Source organism: Anoplopoma fimbria, chromosome 12 (assembly GCF_027596085.1).
Source record: "Anoplopoma fimbria isolate UVic2021 breed Golden Eagle Sablefish chromosome 12, Afim_UVic_2022, whole genome shotgun sequence".
In the NCBI taxonomy this organism is placed as follows: Eukaryota; Metazoa; Chordata; class Actinopteri; order Perciformes; family Anoplopomatidae; genus Anoplopoma; species Anoplopoma fimbria.
Window position 1 is genome coordinate 8,444,023 of NC_072460.1, and position 25,299 is coordinate 8,469,321.

At 41.7% G+C, this 25,299-nt stretch overlaps 1 protein-coding gene across 1 annotated transcript; it reads right to left on the reverse strand.

Moving 5' to 3' along the window:
• Positions 1–151: 151 nt before the first annotated feature.
• Positions 152–24,598, reverse strand: rtel1 (regulator of telomere elongation helicase 1). The gene is given in 35 exon segments (XM_054608899.1): positions 152–618; positions 3,279–3,384; positions 3,386–3,402; positions 3,516–3,704; positions 4,052–4,171; positions 5,105–5,224; positions 6,318–6,455; positions 7,999–8,212; positions 9,016–9,111; positions 9,342–9,499; positions 9,600–9,765; positions 10,478–10,601; positions 11,962–12,077; positions 12,241–12,387; positions 13,546–13,623; positions 13,757–13,834; positions 13,991–14,076; positions 14,259–14,299; positions 14,778–14,891; positions 16,680–16,812; positions 17,134–17,227; positions 17,337–17,408; positions 18,008–18,063; positions 18,235–18,332; positions 18,680–18,755; positions 18,884–18,922; positions 19,057–19,201; positions 20,196–20,261; positions 21,019–21,103; positions 21,881–21,956; positions 22,273–22,333; positions 22,589–22,670; positions 22,810–22,903; positions 23,703–23,901; positions 24,276–24,598. Coding segments are annotated over 35 exon segments (3,654 nt in total). The 5' UTR covers positions 24,378–24,598; the 3' UTR covers positions 152–550.
• Between the last annotated feature and the right edge of the window lie 701 nt (positions 24,599–25,299).

The following is a 25,299-nucleotide window of genomic DNA, read 5'->3' on the forward strand; positions in this document are numbered from 1 at the left end:
TTTACAAACAATTACTTTAACAGTCATTTACAACAACCGGCAAAATGAATGAAGACAATTTAAAAAACATTTTTTTTTAATTGATTATTTTCCCATGATAAGGCTTTCTTTGTTCAATCAAGTTATTTTGCCCATCGATCAAACCCAACTTGTAACTTAAATAAAAACATGGTGTCAGCTGGTTCCAAAGTGAGATGTACAAGCAGCAGTGTGCCAGGTGGGAATAGTATGACCTTTGACCTCAAAAGACATCCCTATTTTACAAATTAGCAGGAGTGAGTGCAGATCTGCTACGGTCACAGAAGACACTTGAGGAACTTATTCTTTCATGAATTTAATTAGCTGAATAAATATAAAACCACAAGATTAAAACATTATATTTTTACATAATACATTTACATGACATTCAGATAAAAAAAAAAAAAAGAACAGGCTGTCAGACAGCCAGATTACTGCTTCAGAGCAGAGACTGGCTAGTTCATGGTTTTGGTCAGCAGGAATAGTTATGAGCTATTTGAAATACAAAATCAGTGTTCCTGTAACTCAGGTTCTACTTTCTCTGACTATTTGGAAAAAAACTTGAAATCTTGCTTTGCGTCTTCAAAGGTGGTGATGGCACTGGAAAAAACAAACAAGTAAAAAGGAGTTATAACCAGGTATGTGTTGTTCATGTTAATATTCAACGGATAGGTTGTTTGAATAAAAATAATACCAGTAGAACAACTTTTACCCCCCCCCAACAATAGATGGTGTTAAAGACGCAGTGGCAGACAGATACGGATGCACCAGCCCTACATATCTGACCCCAAAACACACTGCACCACATTCTCACTGTGATCTACCAGCAGAGGATTTCAAAGATGACTTATTCCTCAAATAATTCTACGCAGTCTCTGTGTCTTTAAAAGGACACAGTAGGTCTGGCAATATTCTATATTTGCTTATTGTGCACAAGCAAAGCAAGATAAAAGAAAAAGTAAAAAATAATAATGAATAGAAATATGTATGTGGTGTGTAGAATGTAGTTGGAATGACAGTGTTGCAGTCAAATGTGATCCAGGGGCTATGGTTGGTGCTGGGATTCTAATAGTTCTGGTGGTTAGATTGAGGATTATGGAGAGGGGTGCTCGTGTGGCCCATTGTTTGTTGATTAGCTACAGTACTGCTGGGTTCTGAATGGCTCTCTGTCTGTATTTCTCTATGGAGGATGATGATAGTTTTGAGTACCGTCACACTGGGGTGGATGTAATGGATGCTGACGTACTGTAGGAGTCTGTGAATTGGTGTTGTGAGGCTGTGTTCCAGGCCGGTGCTGCATATTTATCCGGCGTCTGTTTGGTAAACCTTTAGGATGATTTCAGTGGATGCATTTGTCTGCTGAGGGCTTTCAGGTGGGTTGAGTCTTTGGTTGCCTTGTATGTCCAGGTTGTTGATGTGTGTGTGGTCCATGTCATGTTTCCCTGAGCGGTTTCTGGTAATTAAGATAAGCTTCGTGTTTAGATCATTTTTTTGTCCGCCAGTGGAACTGATTTAGAGTGTGTCCAGTAATATCAGCAAGTTGTGAGCATGTCTTATGGTGGATGGAGGGGCCGAGGAGGCTGATGGGTCGGCAGATGGTGGATTGTTTTTGATCTTTGCCCGGTTTATGGGCAAGGTGGTGAAAAGGAGGGAGCGCAGGTTAAAAGAGATTTCTGGGGCGTGTTTGATTAGGATGGTGTCATGTTGTCTTGTGAATTGTCTAGTGAGCTGTGATGCGGGACGCCGGGGTTTGTTTGACTATGTGCTTCTTGTAGGTGTAGAATTACATTTTGGGGAGTTTTACCGTAGGTTGTCTTGGCATGTGGAGTGTGAGGAAGAAAGTAGCCAGGATGGGGAGGGGGTCACTGAGTAGGCAGAGGGAATGTGTTTGGGTTCATTGTTATTGAGGATAGTGAGGTTGGTGGTGTCCAGGTTTTCTTTGAGTTCTATTCTTGATTGATCCGTAGTGCTGCAGGTAAAAAAAAAACTTGTGCTTGGCATTAAAATCTCTCCAACATGAGTCCATTTCTGTCATTATATGGACTTATACGGACATATTTAAAAACAGTGTGGGGGCCATGACCTCATTGATGGTAAGTTCGTCTTGTGTAGGTTAAAATGGGGGTCCCTGTATTCCAGTGTTCCCGCATAAGACTTTACCTGTGAGGGCCTACCTGGTATATCATCGGCCGCCTAAGTATATTTGGCGAACCATTTTAGCATTTTTAAAAATTATTTTAACCGTCAAAGAGAGCGACGCCCTCCATGTTTGGATAACTAGTGGCGGCAGGTTGCTGTCGGGGAGCGAAGGGAGAGCTGTGCTCTGTCGGCTCAGCCTCAGCTGTCCGGGCTGGACTCACAGTGATGGCGTATGACCGCCCGAAGTGATTCTGCATTACGCTCATTCCAGTGAGGCCGACGGACTGCTGCACGGGCTGTCAGCAATAGAGGATGCATTAATCCGTCTCATCGATGCAATCTTGCGATGCAAGAGTCAGCTAACATGTGGAACTACAGGGCTACTTGATAGCATGCAAAGACAATTATGCAGAGCATGTTGGAAATTCTAGTGTGTTCTCTGGCCTGACTAAAACCATTTGGTGTTCTTATTGAGTTCTATGAATAGTTGGTGGATTTTGTCCAGTAGTGCTGCAAGGACCTGGGTTTCAGCTGAGCTGTTGTGTTGGGTGGTTACTGGTGGTTTATTGGTGCTGGTGGTTGGGTTAGAGATTTACATCTTCAGTGGGAACCAATGGGCTTGGAGCTGAGAGCCACAGGCAGAGTAGGATCATTTCATGGACTGTGTTGACTCTATAAGAGGAATCTAAAATAAAACCTGTTATATTAACCTCAGATTCCCCAAAACATTGTTAATAAAGTGAATACAAGTAAGGCCCACAGTGTGCAGGACTCTTTGGTTTCTTCAGTCAAATGGACTCAATCCTATGCAACTATCCATGTGCAAGAACAGTGGTACCTCAATGGTGCGTTTAGCCAAACTGAGGGAAACTGGTCTGCATAAAGTGCTGGCTGATCTTTTCATCCAATTATTGTTAAGATATTCTTAAACCATTTTCACGTCAACAGCTCCAACAACGGTGCAGCGCTTCAACCAACAACTATCAACGGCTGACATCCACTAGCTAGGAAGACAAAAAGGTTTGTTTCAGATGCCCTGAGCTCTTCTCTAACACTAGAGGAAGATATAAGACATTTAAACATGTTTCTATAATACTATAATACATTGGGTTGTTCTTCACCGTGTCTTTGCTGGTCTTCACAAACAGCAGGAACTTCAGCAGCAGAGACGGATTGACCTATCAAAGCATCCAACATCTCTTTGTACTGCTTCTTGTGGCGGGGGGGGAATAAACATGCCAAATCCTGAGAAAAGAGAAGACGAAAGTGAGAGAAAAGAGACAACCTCCGACAAGAAAGTTCTTGTTCACGCAATGTTTTCAAGGGTGCAAATATTGGAGCGATTTGAAAGAACTTACTGATTAGAAGGTTGAAGTCCTCATCCCTCTCAGTGAATAAGCTCACCACTGTGGCCACCAGCTCTTCATAGCCGTCTGTCTTCTTGTAGCTCTGAATGGCCTGAAAGAGCCGAGCGGATTTCTCTGCTCCGATGGCTCTTTTCACGTCAGCCAGAAAGGCAGCGGGGACGTCACTCTTTGAAGCAGAACCTGATCAACACGAGAAGAGATTAGTGGAAATCATGTCATACTTAATAAGCATTCATTCAACCATGGCTACATTATTCTTCAACCAGAATACACTCAAACTTGCTCGTTCATAGAAATTTGTATTGACACATTAAGGCTGCATGATATGATTAGATAGTGGATGATGATCATGTTATCAGTGGACCCACCTTTGTGCAGAGGGATGAACTGAGCTGTAATGAGTGTTACATTAAGTAGTGATCAAAGGAGCACTGAGACTCAGGAGGTAAAGGTCTAGATAGGTAGCAAGTGTACTGAATACGTCATAATTAGTGAAGTCAAAAGGTAAGAAGGATGCGATGTCCTACCAGTCTGAGGTTCTCTTAGTCCCTGCTGGTTTAGGTGGGATCCTCCTTTGTTGAGCTGCTGTGTATTCAGCTGACTGCAGGTGGAGGAGGTCAGACCCGCAGCAGGCTGACTGGCTGTAGCTTTAAGAGAAGAAAACACAACAGTTAAACTTGTTTTCTTCCTTTCCTACTGTACTTTTAGTTAACTCTTGTCAAAAGGAAGCCTGGAACACAGAAAGCCCTCAATCTTTTGCCATGTTCATTCGCTCAGTGCAGTTTTTTTCTGTCCAGAAAACATACAACATAATTTAAAACAAGTGTAGTGGATGAGATGGTTTTGTGTCCTGGTCTAAAACCTGACTGTTGTGGCTGTAGAACACAGTTATAGTCTTAAGTCTTAAGGTACCGCAGGTCCTTCCTTCCTGCTGCTGTCAGGTTGCACAACCAACTCTGCTCCCAGCAGACCACATGACAATAATAACATGACAATAAAAACCTGTGCAATACATTACACTGTGCAATAATAGTTAAAAAAAAAGTTAAAATAGTTTTTTTCTGTCTGTAAATATAATATTTCAGTTATTGTTGTTTTTCTCCTGTTTTTTTTTTTTTATTGCTTATTTATAATACTTGTTTTTTTTATTTTCATTTTTTATTCTTTTATCTTGTCTTCTTCTACTATGTCTCTTGTGTGCACTTTACTCTACGCTGCTGTAAGCCTGCAAATTTCCCCACTGCGGGACTAATAAAGGATTATCTTATCTTATCTTATCTTAATGAGAACTTTGTGTTTTTTCTCTAAAGTGAGACATATCAGATTTGTTGTGCTGTGGACACAGACATATGACATTTTCCAATCAGATCTGGGCCACTCTTCACACGTGGTCCTGAATTCATGTGTGTTTTCCAAGTCATACTTCACTGCACAGGTGCAGATCGCTCACCATACAGTGTCGGAGCGGTCCGATTAGCGCTCTCTCCACAGAAACATATTGCAGTGTGTCATTGGTTATAAGACACTGACAAAGTTGATTAAGCTGTTAATATGAATAAGTGAAGGGTGCGATGTCCTACCAGTCTGAGGTTCTCTTAGTCCCTGCTGGTTTAGGTGGGCTCCTCCTTTGTTGAGCTGCTGTGTATTCAGCTGACTGCAGGTGGAGGAGGTCAGACCCACAGCAGGCTGACTGGCTGTAGCTTTAAGAGAAGAAAACACACAACAGTTACACTTGTTGTCTTGCTTTCCTACTGTACTGTACATAAAGGGTGACTGTGGCTCAGTGGTAGAGCGAGTCGTCCTTCGATTAGAGGATCGACGGTTCAATCCCGGATCCTCTAGTCCACGTCGATATGTCCTTGGGCAAAACCCTTAACCCCAAATTGCTCCCAAATTGGAAAGCGCTTTAACATCCAATTAGTGTTAAAGCGCTTAGAGTGGTTGGAAGACTAGAGAAGCGCTATACAAGTACAGTCCATTTACCAATTAACTTTTGTGTCAACAGGAAGCCTGGCACACAGATAAGCCCTTAAACTTTGTCCATGTTATTTGCTCAGTGCTGTTTTTTTGTCCAGAGAATGTCCGAACTCATTTAGACACATGTGTTGGACGAGATGGTTTTATGTCCTGGTCTAAAACCTGATTGCTGTGGCTGGAGAACACAGTTATCGTCTTAATGAGCACTTTGTTTTGCTCTCATGTGACACAAATCTGATTTTAGTGGTGTGCACACAGTAATACAACGTCTTCCAATCAGATCTGGGGCCACTTTCATATGTGGTCCTAAATCCAGAACTTATTCGATCAAGTAGAGGAGGTCAGACCCACAGCAGGTGACATGCTGTAGCTTTAAGAGGTACAAATGTTGTTTTCCTTTCCTACTGTAGATAACTCTCGTCTTAACAGAAAGACCTGAACACAGATGAGTCCTCAAACTTTTGACATGTCCCATTGATCAGTGCTGTTTGACTTGTCCAGAGATCAAAAACATCATTTAAAAAAAGTGTAGTGTCTGATATGGTCCCATGTCCTGGTCTAAAACACTGTCAAGCAGGAAGAAATATTGTGTTCCACTCCCTGTCTGCTGAACAGTTTAAAAACTTGGACTGTTGGAAAGACAAAAGTAGCAACCTGATGATGTCACACGGGACTCGGCGCAGTAATGTCCATTTTCACCATCTTTATAGACTAACATGTGAACATATTGTACCTTTGAGCTTGCAAATATTGTGAGACACATTTTTACAACATGTGAAGAAGAGTGCAGTATGGGTTGGGATGAGTGTTTGGTACCGCTCTGCAGCATCAGTGCTTTCTTCTCGTCCACAGACAGTGAGTGATTGGGTTTGTATCCACAGCCCTGTCCGGTCAGCTGCTGGCATTTCTCATCAAACCTCTTCTTGTGATGTGGGCGAATAAACTGGTAGAGGCCTGTGACACAGAGGGGTTATTCCTGACAGCTTACATAGACATTGGAAACAGTGAACAAACAAAAGGACTCAAATGAGTCAGGATCATAGAGCTGTGGATCAGCCTCAATATCAACTCATCTCTATCAGTTCAGGCCTGTACTCTTTGTTGATTTCTATCTGTGCAACGGCATTAATAACAACTTTATTTGGGGATATGAACCATGTGAGCACAGTATAAAACTACACTGATGAAGACAAGCTGTTGTCCCAGGGCCCCTCTACCAGACAAAGCACAAAACGCAGATTATAACAAGCCTTAGTTGGCCAAACCCAGTTCATATTGTCACCAAATTTGCAATTAATCAAGTTATTACCAAATAACTGAAACTTTGTGTACATGGGGATTTTAGGACCCTGGGGCAGTCACCCGCTTTGCACCGAGTTGGTAATCCTGCCTTGCTCATGGGTCTCTATAAGACACAGCGATGTAAAGCAGAAAATCTTAAACCCTGTACACTGAATTAAATCCAATACAACCGTCCTGTCAGAAGAAGGCTAGGAGTCTGTAGCAGGCATAAGTCCTAAACCAAACATTTACAATGTGACCTCATGGTGGCGCTAGATAAAAAGTCAGAAGATCAATGTTATCACAATTCATCCTGAGAGCAACATGGTAGTTGTTGACAGACTGCTAACGTCCCTGGAGCCGTGCTGCTAGCGTGGCTAAACGCTACCTGTGCACAGCTGCTTGATTGAACTCTAAGGTCTCTCTGAAGGCTGTAGTTTGTGGTGCTCAAACTCTGTAGCCTGTTATTAATATGTTGCTCCTTTGTTTATATGAATGACGTGGACAAAATATTAGACTCACTTAAAAGTACAGCTTCAAACTCGACTAGATAAACGAGGCAACACACAACCAACCAAATGTATTGCATGTTGTAAATATGGCAGGTCTGTTGAATCGAGTTACATTCTGCAATGCCTCTTAAGATTCCACTTTCCTGCAGTCGGGGCTCTATCAGGAGGTGGAGAGCTCAGCGACCAGCAGCAGCAGCAGCAGCTCCTCCTCCGGGCAGGAGCAGAGCTTTGCCCCGCTGCGAGCCAAACCCGACACCACGCTGCTGGAGGCCCAGGCTGCCCTGCTGTGCCCCACTGGAGGGAAGGGAGGCACTGGAGAACCAAAAGCAGCTCAGAAATACTTCTGCTTTTGTCTGCAGGGACCGTCAAACTCAACACTAAATCAATGTTTCTCGTGAATACTTTTAAGATTGGAAAAAAAAGAACTTAAACCTTCATTACGTTTCAAAAACCTTAATCTAAAGCAAAATGACAAGATGACTCTGCAAGGCTGCAGTAAGTCGCTAAGTAAACCATAGACTGTACAGTGAACACATGAACACAAACTCTCACGAGATCTTTGCACAAGACGGATCCTTTCTGGTCGTAACCTCTCATCAGCCTGTTATCCGTCACAATGTAAAGCTCCCTGAAACAAGTTGCTTACAAATGAAACATGCAGGTTGCGTCAGAGACCTTGCCGTTCGCTGCGGCAGAAGGCTTACCTCGGAGCAGACAGTGAGTATTGGCGTCCTCAGTTAGGACCGCCGCCGCAGTGAGCAGGACGTCCAGGCTGTCGGTCTTCTTGTAGGTCTGCAGGGCCTGTATGATGCGGTCAAAGCTGAACTGGCTCAGTGACTTCTTCATCTCTGCCAGGAAACTCTTGACCCTGCTGCTGGATGGACCTTCCCCAGAGACGTCCTCCGACCCGCGGGACTTCTTCAACAAGAAGGGGGAAAAATACACTATATAAATAACATTCACCAGTGCAATTGGATGGTCCTGTCCTTTACACTTTTTGCAGATGATGATCATAATTCTTGGATACAATCATCACCCGCTGTATTAAGCTTGAACTCAATTAAAACAAATACAATACATATATATGGTTTAACAACTTACAATCATGAATGGGATTCATCACCTCCTGACTCTTGTTTGGGTCAACTCTCCAGTAACAGAAAGATGGAAAATGAAGGGGCCATATTACAGAATGCATCCTCACTCTTTTGGACAGTTTGGTGTTGGGTCAGGTCACCAATCCAGTCGTTACAACTGTAATAACTATGTATTTTGACATTTCTGCCAAAATGTAAAAAGTATGTATGAATGTGCTCGAAATTAAACGTTTCTTTTGTACGAGTACAAATTTTGGCCTGATGATAGAAAATTGGCTTATAGTTGTTGAGATACCTCGGATGTCAGACAGACGCACAGACAGAAGACAACACCATTCCACCATTGTCTGAAAGGATGCCATTTGAACTCAGTCAGAGACTTTCACATGGTACTCACACTTGCAGCTTTCTGTACCAGCTACTTCACTCTCAATTTATGTGAGAAGCTGCAAAACAAGTCTTCTTTTTTACGCCTTAAGTAAATGACTGTGTGTTGGGTGTGGAGCTATACGTTCACTGCAGCACTGTGGCTGAACAGAGCCAGTGGAGACTCTTCTTCCTGTGGTGTTAAGCTTAAAACTAACATTTACGAAAAAACGCTGCTGTATATAAAGTCACATGTACCTGTCCTTGGACCAATTTGATTTTACGCTTTCCTCCCCGCATTTCATCATCCATCCTTTTGTCACATTGAAGAGACAGCGTGGACAAATGGTTGGCCTTCAAAAGAAAAAAAGTGAAGAACAAATTTAACAAATAGGCACAGTCCTCTTGAAACGACTTAACCTTTGTGTTTCGTGAACTAACACACATCGGTAATGGTTGTATTGACCTACTTCAATACACAGGTCTTCTCTTTTCCACAAAGCCTGTCTTTTCAACATGTACCAACCAGCAGACGTCTAAAGACTAGTAGTACAGACCGCAGTGTCTCACAGGAAACACGCTACCTTCTCTTCTCCCACGACAGCATCACCGTCCTCTCCAGCGCAGTGGTCCCCTCGCTCCAGAGCATCCAGCAGGTTGGCTGGTCTCTTCTGACTCTCCTGCACCTCATACTCATACTCAATGCAGATCTTGGCCATCCCATTGGCTCCAGATTGTTCATCTGATCACAAAGGTACAGGTAACAAATCAATGAAGGACTAACCTCACCTCTGTGGATATAAAGGACGCCTGGTGACACTGCCTTTTGTCGTCCTACTCACTGAGTCTCCTCCTCTTCAGGCTGGGAAGGTGGGCGTCCAGCTCTTTGGCCTTCTGGGTGTTGGAGCTTTTGGAGGACGAGCAGGAAGGGAAGGCAGAGGACTGAGTCTCTGGTGAGCACACTGTCCCACAGCTCTCTGCTGCAGCCTTCTTCTCTACCACCGGCCTCTGGCTCATTCAAAACACAAGCGCAGTCAGTCAGTACAAGCAGATGATTTAAACTGGGATCAACTGCCACAATGCAGTGACAAGACACAGCCAGGTCAGATGTACAGCTGTTTATGGGGACACATTCTGCCACGGAAACACGGGCTGGATTTAACCAACAGATGATGTGGGCGAGAGTCACAATTTACATGTCATTGCCCTCCTCCACTCTGGGAGGCGCTATAGGAGTCTCCGTTCCAGGACCAGCAGGCTCAGGAGGAGCTTCTTCCCCTCAGCTGTCACCTTACTAACCTCTGCACCACGGTGATAGCCCCAAAGTCCCTAAAGCCCCTAAAATTGAATCTAATCCAATCCAATCCAACCCAATCCAATCTAATCTAATTATGCTCTCACTGCATATTCATTTAAGGTAGGATGGCACAAATAATAGCAAATATTCACAGAGATTGATTACTTGGATTTATTTACTATGGTTAGTTTGTGACTTCTCCACCTCTGAGAGTCCGGCACTACTAACAGCACAAATTAAACTATTGTTGGAAAAAAAACAGAAATCTTAATGACATCAGAGACTAGTCTCGCCAGGGGAATGTGTCTGTGATGACTGTATTCTAGTGAAAAATCAGATGCGTTACTGTCACCATCTCCACCTGCTGCACCACCTCTCTCTCTACTGGTGGATCTACGTACATCTCAACTTTCTAGAACGTACCATTTTCTGTGCCACCCTGAAGAACTGAGAGACGTCCCGGATCACGTTCCCAAAGCTGCTATACAGACGCACATAAGGCCTGACCCAGGATGGAAGCTGAGCCCTGGCACCAGGGCCTTTAAACCTGCAGGAGAAGTCGCATTATTGTAAACCACCTTGTTCCAAATCATCAACCTTCATTATCATTGACCCAGACAATATCACACCTCGGCTTGAGACTGAAAACTTTTAACAGTAAGGTGGCATTTGAAACTTGACGTGTGGAGTTTTTAAAGAAGTGGGCATTCAGGAGACAGGGACGGTTCAGGAAAGCTGCTATTCAGTTACATAGTCTCCAAATGTCTCATGTGAAAAGGGTCTATACCAGGAGCCTGACACTGAAGCAGCTAAATGGAATTCAGCCATCATTCGTTTTACCATTTCCACTTGTGCCATGAACCGTGGATGTTGCACTCACTTGGTATGTGCCTTAATCTGTAGGCTTGCGAGGCAGTCTCTCTTTTTTGGAGATAACATTACGATTTAACCATTCAAGTGATTTTCTTTTTCTGCTTTTCTGTTTATTTAAACTTAAACGTATTTTATTAGTTCACTTTAGTAGCTATTCTTTATGTCACGCGCTTTCAAAATTCCTATCACATTTTCAATTCAGTTATTGTCCATTGAAATGCAAATTCAAGGCTATTATACTATTATATTCAATATTTTGATTGATTTTGATGATATTTTGATGTATGGGCTAATACAATTATTTACTGGATAAAAATAAAGAAATACTGTTGTTTTGCCTGAGTTATATCTGCTGGACTTTCTAGTCATAAAAATATCAGATCACTGGATTCAAACCTGAAAAATGCTCCAATTACAATTGTGTTGGTAGGCTGCATCAGAAATAATGACCTATGACCTATGACCTTAAGATGACCTAATTCTCAATATACAACTGTAGATGTAGCTGGAGCAACAAGTTCTTTTTTTAAGATGTTTCACATCACTTCATCGGTCTGAGGGGGGATTCAAGAGCTCTCATCATTCCAGGGTATTCCAAATGCAACAAAACCGTAACTTTGGTACAATTTAAACTTATACACCATCCCCACACACAGCCCTTCTTTCAGCTGCCAGCTGTTGGGGGGGATGGACAATCATTTTAGGGGCTTTTAATATCCCTGACATTTCTTAACAACAGAATAGCAACATTACCAGAATGTAGTTGCACATTACAAATAATGTTTCTGTATGATAATCATTTTCAAGACATTCTGGGCAATTTTTTGGTGTTTTTCATCATAGCTTAAAGTGTGCAGGTCAACCAAGTCATGCTAAGAGCACTGCAGCATAAGTGCTCCTTCAGTCCGACTGATAGCAAATTATGATCCAGTGCAAGTTCTTGTTCAGTCTGATCAACGGTCAAAACCATTTTTGCATTAGGCCCAAATCATCTAGCAACAAGTGATGATATGACTGACAGCTCCATGTCTGACCTCTGATCACACAGTAAGATGGCTCCAAAGTCCTCCTTGTGGCGAATGACTCTACCGATGGCCTGGTTCACGGCTCTGAAAGCCTGCTGTTTGTACCAGTCCTGTCCAGACAGGTACTGTGCACACACACACACACACACACACACACACACACACACACACACACACACACACACACACACACACACACACACACACAGAGACAGAATAACAACAAGTATGATATGATTGAGGTACTAAAACAACTTTTCAGTGATACTCACTAGCGTTTCCACTCACCTTCAGCCCGGGAGCTTTCTTCCGACTCATCTCATCTAAGAATTGCATTTTCAGGATGACTCGAGGGTCCATCCTTGGAGGGAATGGAAGGCCAGTGATGATGACGCCCCGACCAAAGGTGTCTGCAAAATCCAGACCCTCGCTAGCCTGGCACGGGAAGACATTAATAGAAGTGATGGGAGAGGGGGGCATTTGTGTGAACTTGCATGTGATATGAAGGTAATGACTCTGTAGATTGTAGTTTTTGATTGTAGTAAAAATACTGATAAAGCTGCAGTGCTGGCAGTAAGACGGACAGAGACAAAGAACAATGCAAAGGACAAGCTGAACACTCTGAGCAGTGTTAAGAGCTAGAAAGGAAAGATGGACTGACACAGAGAGCATATTGTGCCCATTTTAAAACATATTCTATTCTATTTTTTAACATGCTCATGTGGTACGGAAGTTTTATTGTTAGAATACATTTAAATGGCACAATTATGACTGATAAAAGAATAGGAGAACTCCGAATGCAACCAGGTGAGAAATATAAATCAAACATCAGAGTAAAGCTTTCTAGATCACAAGTGATCCGTCTCACTCTTTGAGCTCTTACCCTACTATAGAGAAGTGAGAACCTCCAAAATGTCTTACACGGGTTGTATGCGGTTCTTCTCCATAGTCAGTGTATTACTACAGTAAATGGAGTTAGGAGAAACAGACAGGAGAACCAGCACAGAAGCAAAAGTAATATAACACTGTGATGTATTTAAGACACCTCAAGATACATTTAAGTGTACGCTAGATTTAGAATATTTTCGCCTCTTTACTTTGCCATCAAACAGACCTTCTGATAGGAAACTGAAGCTGTTATCTATGATCTCTTCAAAAGACACGACTCCTTTTTTAGGTGTCTAAAATAAGTCGACAGCAGTACATAGCCTTGCTCCCGTCTACTCCATCTACTGTAGTAATACACCGACTGTGGAAAAGTAGCTCATATAAACACACTTCAAAAACATCCAAATTAGCCCTTGCTTTTTGGTGAAGCCAAAAACTACTTTCCACAAGATAGATACTCAATTTAACATCCAAAAATGGGAAATTGTTGGAGGGAAAGTAAACATGGTGACATTTCCCCCCCCAAAAATAAGCAAAAATAAATATTTAGCTTGAAGGGGCGACTACAGAAAAGCCTTCTCCTCTGGATGTCAAAATTATCCATAATGCATTTAATGACAATATACTCTATATCTAAAATGCTACATCTGACCTTTTGAAGATGAGTTATCAAGACAAAACTGTATGGTCGCACAGTAACCTCACCTTGCCTCGGCACACAGCAAAGAATGTCCCCCCCTTGGATTTTGGATCATTGACTTTGTCGTAATACCCGTCGATAACCTAAACAGACAGAGACGAGATCTGTTGGTGTTATCCACTCCTTTAAGCAAATGTTACCAGTGATGCTCTTCGTCCTAATGGAGTTTTTCAAAGTCATAGATAATAAATAGATAATAAATAAAACCACGCTCACCTCATTAAAGGTGCCCTTTCCTTTAGGTTCAACAAATATGGGCTTTACGGTCTCAATGCGATCTGCATGTCCGCTAGTCTGGTGAGAGAATGCACAGACACTGAACCTGATCTTGCATGGCAACACTCAATTCAGAAATCCTTTGGAACATATCAAATAAATAAATCAAACAAAAATACAACATAATATGAGAATAACGTTCCCTACAGATGATTCTGCAGAAAATCCACTTACTTTCCAGAAGTCCAGGGTTTTTTCCATTAAAGGGAAGGAGGGGAAAAACACTAGAAGACCATCAGGAACAACGCGGCTCAGGTTGGCTGAGGAGAGATCACAGCAAAGGACACATTAATGTGACGATCAAGACAGAAATGATCAGGCACAATTCAAAAACAATGGGAGAAAACCGGTGAAATAATAAGTTCCATTTAGTTAACAACAAACAATGATGGTTTTCGGATACACGTTAGAATAAAAACATCTCTGTGTTGTTTGATCTTACCAACAGTGTTGCCTAAAGATGCCATGTTTTCAGGAAGAAACCTGTCACAGAGGGAGAGATTATCAGTTGTATTTACATCGTCTCAACAAGAAGGGGAAAGCATCTTCAGAGCACTATTGTATTATTAAAGTGACTGATCCAGAGTCAGAGTCACAGGACGTGTCAGATGAACACATGAGATATGGCTGGGATGTAAGGAGAGGGATTTTTTTTTTCTATGTGAAAGACAGGAATCTGAATTCAGAAAGCAACGCTTATCAAAAGAGGAAAATCATTTTTTGTAGATTTATATGCTCAGGCCAGAATATCTAACTTCGCAAGATGACGATGATTACAGAAAGAACGAGTAACTCAGCCCAATAAATCATTCAGGTTTGGGGTCATGTGACTTCACTTGTGTTTGGGCAGACACACCGACACAACATGCTTCATACCGATGTACTGTGCTTGGGGTGTGTGTCTAGTTTGTAACTACCCGTTGATAAAAGTAGAGCATTGTCTGTTGAATGGAATACCAACCTTCTATCATATGCTGAACTTAAGGCCACTCCATCAGGACCTTGTTCAATGATGCCAACAAAGATCTGGTCCCGCTCAATCACATGGCTGTTCTCCAGACTCACTGAAAACGGGCTACAGCAACACACAGTGGGATCAACATCAAGGTTTACAACAACAACAACAACAACAAAATGACTAATGACTAGCTAAATTATTCTGAAATGAGATCATTTGCAGAACATTTCCTGTCTTTTAATAAAGCTCTTCAGCTGTGAGGAACTTGTGGAAGATATTAAGAACAAAAGATTTGCATCAGATTTGTGCAGGAGAAAATATAGCTGACACACATACATGTATAAATTGGTTCATTTAGAGCTGCACATTTTTCCAGAAATAGTCAACACTGTAGCAGAATATTAAGTATGACGCAGAGCAGTACAGTCATCTTCTGGGATAGTTTGTGGATATTATACTAAGGCTTGAGATAAGGTACGTCATGCAATGCTGGGTATTCAGCAGGTTCAGCCACTCTCACCAGTCACTTAGCTGCTTTGCCATTCAAGCAGTTGCTTGTTACTGCCTGCTGAAGCTTTGACTGCTCTTCATCTGGCTCAGCTTGAGGTGCACTATGTCAGCTTTTTTTCTGCTTTCTGTGGAGATTGTTCAGTCCTTGGCCTTAGGCCAACTAGCTGGACAGCTGGGCCGACCAACATCACCTTCTCCAGAGCCAGCAGAGCTGCTATCAGGAAATCTTCACACTAAATACATTTTTTTTTTGAGTTTGTAAATGATATGCATGGTGCTTTTATTATACTTTTGATTGATTCAGATTGCAAACGTGTAAAGCAGTAGAGATCCACGGACTGTGTGAGCGTCTCCAACCCACCAGTTACTCTGGTTCATGAAAGTACATGCAGCAGCACAAAGAGTGCAATGATAAAAATCATCTAAAGACGGGTCCATATACTAATGTCAGAGGGATCCTCACCCTTTACTGTTACCCATCATGCTGCTTGTAGATATCTAAATACTGTGATTTCAGACTTGGATCTTGTTGTGGGGGTATGAAGGAACACAACTCTCTCATAGTTTCGACACAAACACACAGAAAAAAACTACAATTACCCCCCCACGGTTGTAATCCTCCGCCAACCAGTCAAGTTGCCGTTTACATCCATGTCTGTCCAGAATGTCACCACTTTATCATTTCATCCTATATATTGATATCGTGACATGACACTAGACATTGTCTTAGATTTTGGACATCTTAAAATGACATAAGTCTTGTCTTTTCCTGGTTTTGGAGGCTGCGTTACAGTAAGGTGATGTGATATTATAATTAAACAGACTGTTCTAGCTTTTCTATTATTCGCCTTAGTCATTAAATCCACTATTTTCATTATCCAGCATTTTATAAAAATGGTCATTGTGTAAATATTTTGTGAAAGCCCCAATGGTCAACCTTACAATATCCTCACAATATTGATAAGGGTATTTGGTAAAAATATCGCCTGGCCCTATTGACAGGCCAATTATTTTTGTAATTATGGGCAAACAGGTTTTGTGAGGTAAAAAACCTTTAACCAGTGGAGTTAATCTATAATCCAGGTGGACATTTTTGCTAAATTTAAAGAAATTCCCTCCATGTGTTCCTGAGATATCTTGTTCATGAGAATGGGACATGTACGTAAAGACCAACAGACAGAGAACCCACCGCTGCCGTGGAGGTATGATAATAAAACATGTGGATGAAGTCGTTTATGTGGTCGCATCAATCACACACTATTTTGGTTTTTAACTCCACTGTATCTCGCGCCATAAATGGTCAATTCATGTCGTCAAATTCCTTCATAGAGAAATTCAGACCGATTTAGTAGCAGTAGTTCACAGTGAACCTCTGTAGGTGAAACAGGGACTTACATCCTCATCTCACAGGTGAATGAAGAGAGGGGAGAGAGGGTCCCACTGGTCAGAATGATGCAGCGTACACCTTGATTCACCAGATCCTGCATGCTGAAGCCGGGAGAGAAGCACCAGTAACTCAGGATGTTACCTAAAAGGAGTAAAGACACACATACGGTCCAGTTAACCAGGTTTCCTCAGAGGGCACATCAGTGAGAGAAACTACAGACTAACTGAACTCAAACATTCAACGGCAAACACAACATGTCATGGCATAAAGGTCATCAATTCATTTAGACAGGTTTGAAGTTAATATAGGATATTATTTTAAGTCTTTGGCCTTGGGGTAGATTGTATTTACACAAGCTGTTCTGAACTGAAATTTAACTTGAACAAGACTGAATTAGGGGTTCGATGCTTCCACAGCTGTCACTGTGTGAATACTCTAACCCAGCAGGCTGTGATTCGTCACCTTGTTTCTTTGATGAAGATGAAGCCGAAGATGAAGCCCACACATCGGTGTTCTGTGGTTTCTTGTGATAACTGTTGTCTCGATGGATATGAACCTGAGCCAAACAGACAGATATGGTTGCTGACATCACTGTAAACATAAGTGTGTGGAGATGAATATATATTTCCATATGGACACTTGTGTCTTTTTAAATGAACATGCACCTTAAAATGAGCCGTGTTGGACTGCATCTGTTGTTGTCTGTCCGCCTCTGAAGGTTCACCACAGAACACCAGCTATGAGGAAAGGAAAGAAAAGGAAGAATTGTCGCTGCTACAGAAAACGGAATGGATAAGTGTGTTCAAGCATTTTGGTCAGATTTGTCAGGTGCAAACGTACAGCAGCCGACCCGGTAAGCCATTACCGACCCAAAGAGTGAAATGAGAAAAGCAATATGAATCTCATAACTCTGGCTGTAGTGCAAGTGGTCAGATGAGAACAGGTTTCAGTTTTTGTCCCTGTACTGACATGATGATACTAAACCTGACAGTCTCACTGGTGCGACGACGCTACAGAAAAAATGTGAGTCACTGCACCTGACTCACCAATAAATAATGTTCCAGCACCTTACACGCCCCCCAAATTAATTAAACACGTTAATCAGTGATCTTAAAGAGATGATGGTAGGTCTAATTTTAAACTTTGGACAGAACCAAGCTATCTGTCTCCCCTGCTTCCAGTCTTTATGCTAAGCTAGGCTAACCAGGTCCTGACTGACTGATGAACATCTGACTTCCAGGAAGAAAGAGGGCAGAAAAAGTTATCTTATCTTTTTTTTAAGAACGATTCATCTTTAAAGAAAGAGGGCTTGTTTTTTTTTTAAGAACTTGCTTACCTGTATGATGTCAGCCAGCTTCTGCAGTCCACTAGTGTTCAGGAATATTCCCGCCTCTGATGAGAAACACGTGTCACACATTATACAGACTACTACACATATTGTCTGTTACATTCCTACCTATATGTGTTATGAAGGAACAACAGCTATATCACATGGTGGACAGCAGAAACCTAAATTACGTCACACGTTTTATAAAGAAAAGGAAGAGATGAAGTCATACTGACGTCCTGTTAAGTGTCCAATGATCTGCTCCAGAGCTTCGTAGACAGCCGTCTTGCTGTTGTAGTTCAGGTGGATTCTCTCTAACAGCTCATAGATGAAGCTGAGGCAGACAGAAGACACTTCTCATTAAAAATTGAGATAACAGAGTGTTGATGAAATCTAATTGCAATATAAATCAAGAAATGTGAATTAGAGCCTTTTTTTACTTCATTTGTAAGTGATGTCCTATTTCACATCATAATCCCACACTGTCTGTTTATTGTTCAGTACAAAATAAATTTATAAAGAGGCAGGTGACATTGTGCAGACAGAGAACCTAAGCAGTATATGACTAAACAGGTTTTGGAAGAAAGGTTCAGCAGAACAGTGATCCGTTGACACACATGAAGCCATTAATGGAGCAAAAACGCAGCGTTCTGCTTACTATCTACTACCACTCTCACATACATTCCAGGTTTTGTGATGCCTTTTTCACTTGGAACCTCATAGGAGTCAACGACAGCCTCCAGATCCAGCAGTATCTCTGTCAAAGCACACAAAAGCAGTTTGTTAAAATCCCACAGAGCGATGACTGGTCTAGCTCATGAGTTAATCATGCAAATGCTGAAATAAAAGTATATTTATCTTCTTTATGGCTTTAAGAATACTTACGTTTGATCTTAGCAATGGTTTCTATATTTACTTTTAAACCTGAAACAGAAAACATGATACATTTAGATATAAGCTAATAAACTGTACGAAGACATTTATTAAAATACATTTTAAATTTGGTGTCAATGAAATGCCGTAACTCCCGGCCCCATGCAACCTTATAGCATTCTGACCAGAGTTGAGGGCCTCCACATTGAAGTCTTCAGAGACGGTGGCTTCTTTAGCCTGCTCCACCAGCAGCCTGTCCACAGCACTGATGGCTGAGGACACATCATAGGGACTCAGGTCAAACGATGTGGATTCTTCACAAGTCTTCTCCTGCGGACAACAGAAATGTCTAATGGGTATAGTCTGCTCTCTGTGACTACTTCATCCTGAATATATATTCCCATACAGGCTCAGGAACTCCAGACTGCCACCGCAATGGTTGCATATGCCATCATTTCTGCAAGTGTGTGATCTTCAAATTTCCCATGGTTGCATTCATCATGTACATGGTGGTTATTATCATTGTTGCCCCTGGTTGAGAAGCAGTGGTCAAATCATGGAATTACTACTTCTGGGTCCGTCACATGATGCCATGGGGCCCAAGAAAAGACTTAAGCTGCGTTCCAAACGGCAAACGGTTTATTTTTACTTTCAGTACATACTGCAGCTGCCCACACAAAGTCCATACTATAAAATGAATATGCATTCAACCCACACATACTACAACCTCATAACATGGCATTTTGAGTTTAGACCTTCTTGCTCATATATCTGCTGTGCAGAGGATTGTGGGTCAGAATAGCCAGAAAAGCATGCTGGTTTGTATACTGTAAAATGTGACCGTTAGCAGTAGGAAATCCTGGTACTTTTGAATGGGACATACTACATATTTTCTGGCATACTAAATAGTACGGTAGTATGGTATTGGAACGCACAGTTTTTCCCATAGACTCAAGAGACGACTCATAATCAGCAGATAGTTTTTTTTAAAAGGTAAATCAACTCTTAATTAAATCATGAGGTCCTAGAAGTTGTAAAATGCACTAATAGCTGAATCCAGAGTTATTTTTCTTCCTAAGTTTATGTGAATGGGAACCAGGCTAGACTGAGTGCTGGGAGGCGGGTTAAGAGAAACACTAGGGCGCTGGCTCCATGGGTCATTTTATACTCGGCAAGTCAAATCTTTTTTTTGCTTCATGCTACACTGAGCAGCTTGCAGGACTGCGATTGTGCCCGCAGAAATGCCCCCTCACCAGGGTACTTTTCCTTAAAAAACACGTGTGTACAAAGGCTTCACACCTCACCTTCCAGGTCAGAATCTTACCACATTGTGAGCTTCATCGAAGATGACCACGGCTCCGTTAAGCTCAATGTTGTGAGCTCTGCGGCTCTGTGGAACAAAGGAAAATAACTAAATACCAGCAGTCATGCAGAGTGAAAACCACATCAACCTCAAGACTAACCATTAGAAGACAGCAGGCTGTGTGGTGTGAACAGCACAGAGATCTGACCACTTGTGAAGTTGTGTAGAGTGAACTTGGCATTTGCGTACTTTAGAATGAAATTCATTATAAAACAAACCCTTCTACACTTGTAATATCTTTGTCAATGCTAATAGATAAAATCTAGTTTGGGACACTTAAAGTGAAGTTCGTTCAGGTATCCTTTTACTTGATGACGTAGTGAGTACTCACTGGGTTACTAGACAAACTATTGTAGCTGGCGAGTTAGCCAGCATCGTGTTTGTGAAACGAGAAAATGCTGCTGCTAATCTAAGTGGACACTTCGTACTTCTGGACATTAACTTCTCAGCCCTCCTAAGATGATTAATTGATCACAGCGATTCTTTTGAAATCAAATAATTATGCTCCAAACTTCCCTATGAGAAGAAAAAACATTAAGTGGCTAACTCATTTACCACTAGAAGTGGTCTCCTTGTCAGTAGTGAGACGAGGTGATCCTCCCTGTGTCACAATCAAACACCAAGGACATGAAAAAATGTAAAAGCCTTTTCTATGGGTACATCAGTAATAAAGCACGATGTGGTCTTATAGTGTACCAGACATCCTCGTAGTGTTGTGGCGGTACTACTGTAGGAAATAAGCTCTCTCTATTCACAGCAATCACACATCTGTGAATCAGCTCACCTTTGGATCCAGGAGGTAGTTGTAGGGCATAAAGATGACATCTGCCTGCTGCTTCAAGGACCGGGAGAGGTAGTAAGGACAGACCCTGCAGAAAGAAGTTCAGCGTTGAATAGAAATGTACGCAGTGCATGCAAAAGCTAGGAGGCACCTTACTATCCCTGGAGAGAAATGTGTCTTTAACAACCAAACTGCAACACATTAACTTAATATAATACACACACATGTAGTTATAGTCAGATCTATTTTGCTCTAGATGAAGCAGTGATATTAGAAATCTGTCAGCGATTTGTTGCCAGCAGTCCTTTCTGCAGTTGTCAGTTTGAACTATGTTGCTTTTAGTCTGGATTATAACTTGAATTTCTTTATATTTGTGTAATATTATCTAAGAATCCAGGTACAGAGCTAGGATTGGTCAGAAGGCGGGGGTTTTACACAAGTCAATCTCATATCTGGAACATCACCAGCTCCAGAGCACAACATCATGAGGAGGGTGGTTGCTAAGGTATCGCTACACTGTTGAGGTGGCTGCTACAGCTTGGTCCTTGTGGCTGGTAGGGATTTGCTGGATGGCTCCAGATGTATTTGGAGAGGTTAATGGGGGATTGTTGGGGGATTGTCACAGTGATCCTTTGGAGTTTGTTGTATTACTATTATTGGTAGTCAAGTTGGGTTTTAGGAAGCTGAAATTGCATAGTCCAAGACTGAGAAAATAATATGCAAATGAATCTATAATGACAACAATCATTAGCTGCAGTCCTACACTCCACACACATCTTTTTAGCAAACACCATGAATCAGCTGTTTCATTAGACTTCTCCGTTAGTGAAAGAGACAGGTAGGTGAACATGAAGACATAAATCACCTCTGTTTGTTGCCATATTTCACCAAGTCTTCCACGTCAAGGATAGAATTCACCAGGTCTTTGTCAGTGCTCTTCTCTGAGAAAGAAAAGAGGACAGTTAAGACATGAAGAAAAAGGATATAAGTAGCATTTAACAATTGATGCTGCTTGTTATGCTTTTGCCAGATGTTCTAAACACATTAACCTCATCACTGTTTGAGAAAAAAAAACATAACCCATAGCTGTGTTCTTCTATTACTGTGATAATGATGTTAAAATGTTACATGTAGCTGGTTGCTCATTTAGAACTTAATGCTTTGATAACAGTCTGTAGCAGTCCTCCCTGTTTAGTGTCGTCTCACTGAAATCGACTGTATGTAGTTAAAACGTATCAAAAAGTGTTATAACGTTACCTTCAACGTTATTGTAGTAGGTACATGACCTGGTGGAAACTTTTCCTCTGCACATATGGACCTGAAAAACAGGTAATAGCATTGAAATTCTAACTCCAATGCCAGAACCACATCTTTTTCATGTCTTCTTAGAGACCCCAAAGTTCCAGAATTTTCTCCCAGCTCACCGTTTTTTGCGTGGAAACACTTGAGTTTGGTCAATGAGCTGGGAGAAATGTGGAGCATCCTTTAAGACAGTTCAGCTGACATAGGACCGACAACATGGGTATTTGCATGTAATCTTACAGCGTGAACAAACCAATGTTGTAGTGCTCACCTTGACGTGGTGGCTCTCCTGACGCATCACTTCCTGGTTGATACACAGCTGTTCTCTTGATCCCAGCACACACACCTTTGGACTGAATCAGTATAGAGATAGAGAGACTTTAAAAAAAACTCAGTTCATTGGAGTTGTACATCAGAAAAAGGCACTACACTAACAAAAGGCTTTACTTGCATTAAGTAAGACTTGTACTGTATAGAAATAACCTGGTTTACCTGTATGAGGTGTTCTTCAGCTCATTGATAACCTGTGCCAGCTGAGAGTGAGTCCTGGAAGCGTATATGATCTTTGGAATATCTGTGTAGTAGGCTAAGAAACAATAACAGCACATAATAATTATATGACAGTTAAATGCATACCATAAAGAGCAAAGTCACTTCTGGTGGACCAGAACGGGACCTTATTGCAGGAAAAAATATGTACGGCGGTCAACAGTGAGAGATAAAATTGTTTTTTGATCCTGTTTGAATTGTGCCATGAATTACACGTGTGCATTTGTCAATTAAACGATTATTTTGCACGTCAGCAAAGTCACAATTATATTACAGACATATATTTCACCTAAAGGGGAGGGACTTTGCCTCTCTATAGTGATGTTAGAGGTCAGGTCAGCTGATGTTTCTCTCTAAAGAGTGTACCTGAATGAGCAACTCTGTGCCTAGATGTTATCGAGGGTTAAAGCACCCAGCAGAGACTTGGGGTAATGTGACATTGCTGGCTTCTATGTCGCAGGGTAAGGGACACAATTGAGACTACTGAGAGGTCATCAGAGGCTGTATCCTTGCAGACAACAGCTACTAAACTGGCCAATGATAAGCCGACACTGGTAACTTAGAGGGGGGCCATGGAAAATGAGAAGTAGACTATTCATTGTCAGACATTTGTAAGTTGTGTTCATTCAAATCAAACATTACAGCAGTGGTGGCTGCAGACACACACCTTGTGGAGGGCTAGTTGGCAGTTGCTACCACTTTACACTAGGGTTGTCAGGTGAAGTATGAGCTCAACAGTTCAAAACTCATTGGTTAACCTAATACAGGATCCTGAAGAAGACACCGACACTCTTTAGACAGCACTGAGCTGTCTGGTGAAACGTATATGAACATACTTGGTGTGGCACCGTCTGTAGCAGCCGTTCCCCAGGATGACATGGGTGTGTTGGGGAACATCTCCTCCCCGCCTAACTTCTCTGCTATTTTGCGGGCAGAGATGGTGTCCTTGAAGTTCTCTCTCCAGGCCAGGGTGGCACAAAGCAGGCACAGAGTTTTACCAGTACCTGTGGGACTCTCCAGGACCCCATTGGCCTTCTGAAATGAACGAGCACACGCGTACACATGAAGCTTTCTTTATCTTTTGGAGAGATCATCTGTTAAACTCTGATTGTTTTTCTTGCTCATCAGCAGATGTTAAGACATATCAGACTCTTAGGGACCTGGAGATAAACAATGGAGCTGTTAGTTAAAGCAGCATTTGACTTGTGCTCTGGGGTTTGTTTGGGATGGAAGTTCTTATGGCAGTAAACACTTCATAAGTTAGCCTGTGTTGATTGGACAGGGCAGCAGCAGCGAAGGTCTATCACACAGAGGAGTGTTAAAGGATGACGGAGAGAATTACGTCTTTTACAAGTGTTACTTTAACGTCACACCAGCTGAGAAACATTACAGACGGGACTTGACATTACCTTTTGGAGACACTCAATCACTTTGGCCATGTAGTCCTTCTGACAGTCATATGGAGGGAAAGGGAACTTCACTGTCACTCCATTCAGAGATAGTGATGGCATAGTGAGCTTCAGTATTAACTAACGTAGTGCTAAAAAAAGAATGAAGCACCTCGTGTAAACTCTTCTCCAAATTAACTGTCAAACATTTTTACAATGTGTGGAAAGCGGTCAAGATAACGCGTTATTGTGACTGCGTTCAGCCGCGTGAAGAAGTTGTGCTGCTCCACTCTCTCTGGACATGCCTGAGCTTCGCGCGCCAGCTTGACGATTATCGGTCCCCCTTTCTGCTCATGCGCACTATATCTAGGTACTTCTGCTGCGTTCAAGGACACACGGAATTATCGACACTTAAGTGTTGACACCACCGATAATGGCTGTGAAGACAGGTCTCTGGCAATGAAAAATGCAGATTTTCATTTTAGAAAAAATAAATACTTAATAATAATTAAGGTTAATATGTAAATACTTGTTTTCACTTGTATTTTTTTTGCTAGTTTTTTTTAAACATTAAACCACTAATAACTAAAAAAATTCCATCTGCCAAATACTCAGACACTTCTAGAACATTTATACAGAGACACACACACACATGACACGCTCTGACTGCCTGTGCCTGGAAGTGGTAACAGGATATAAATATAGACACATTATACAGGTATATACTGTACGCCAGCTGTCGGTTATTCATTTGATTTCAACTTTCTAATCAGGCAGCGTCACTGCAAGAAAACTTTGTGGTTCTACTTCACCTCCTGTTTTATTGTGCTGGAGCTTTATGGAGTGTCTGCTACTGTAAGAAGTACAGAGTTTCTCAGTGGCTAATAATAATTTATGCATTTCATAAAGATATTGATCAGATGACTCCTGTTTGTTAAAATTTTACTTGGAAATGTGTCGTTACACATTTATGAAAGTGAAAACATGAGGTAGATATTTTTTAACCCTAGCTTCTTATAGTAGTTGTGTATCTATTTGTTACACT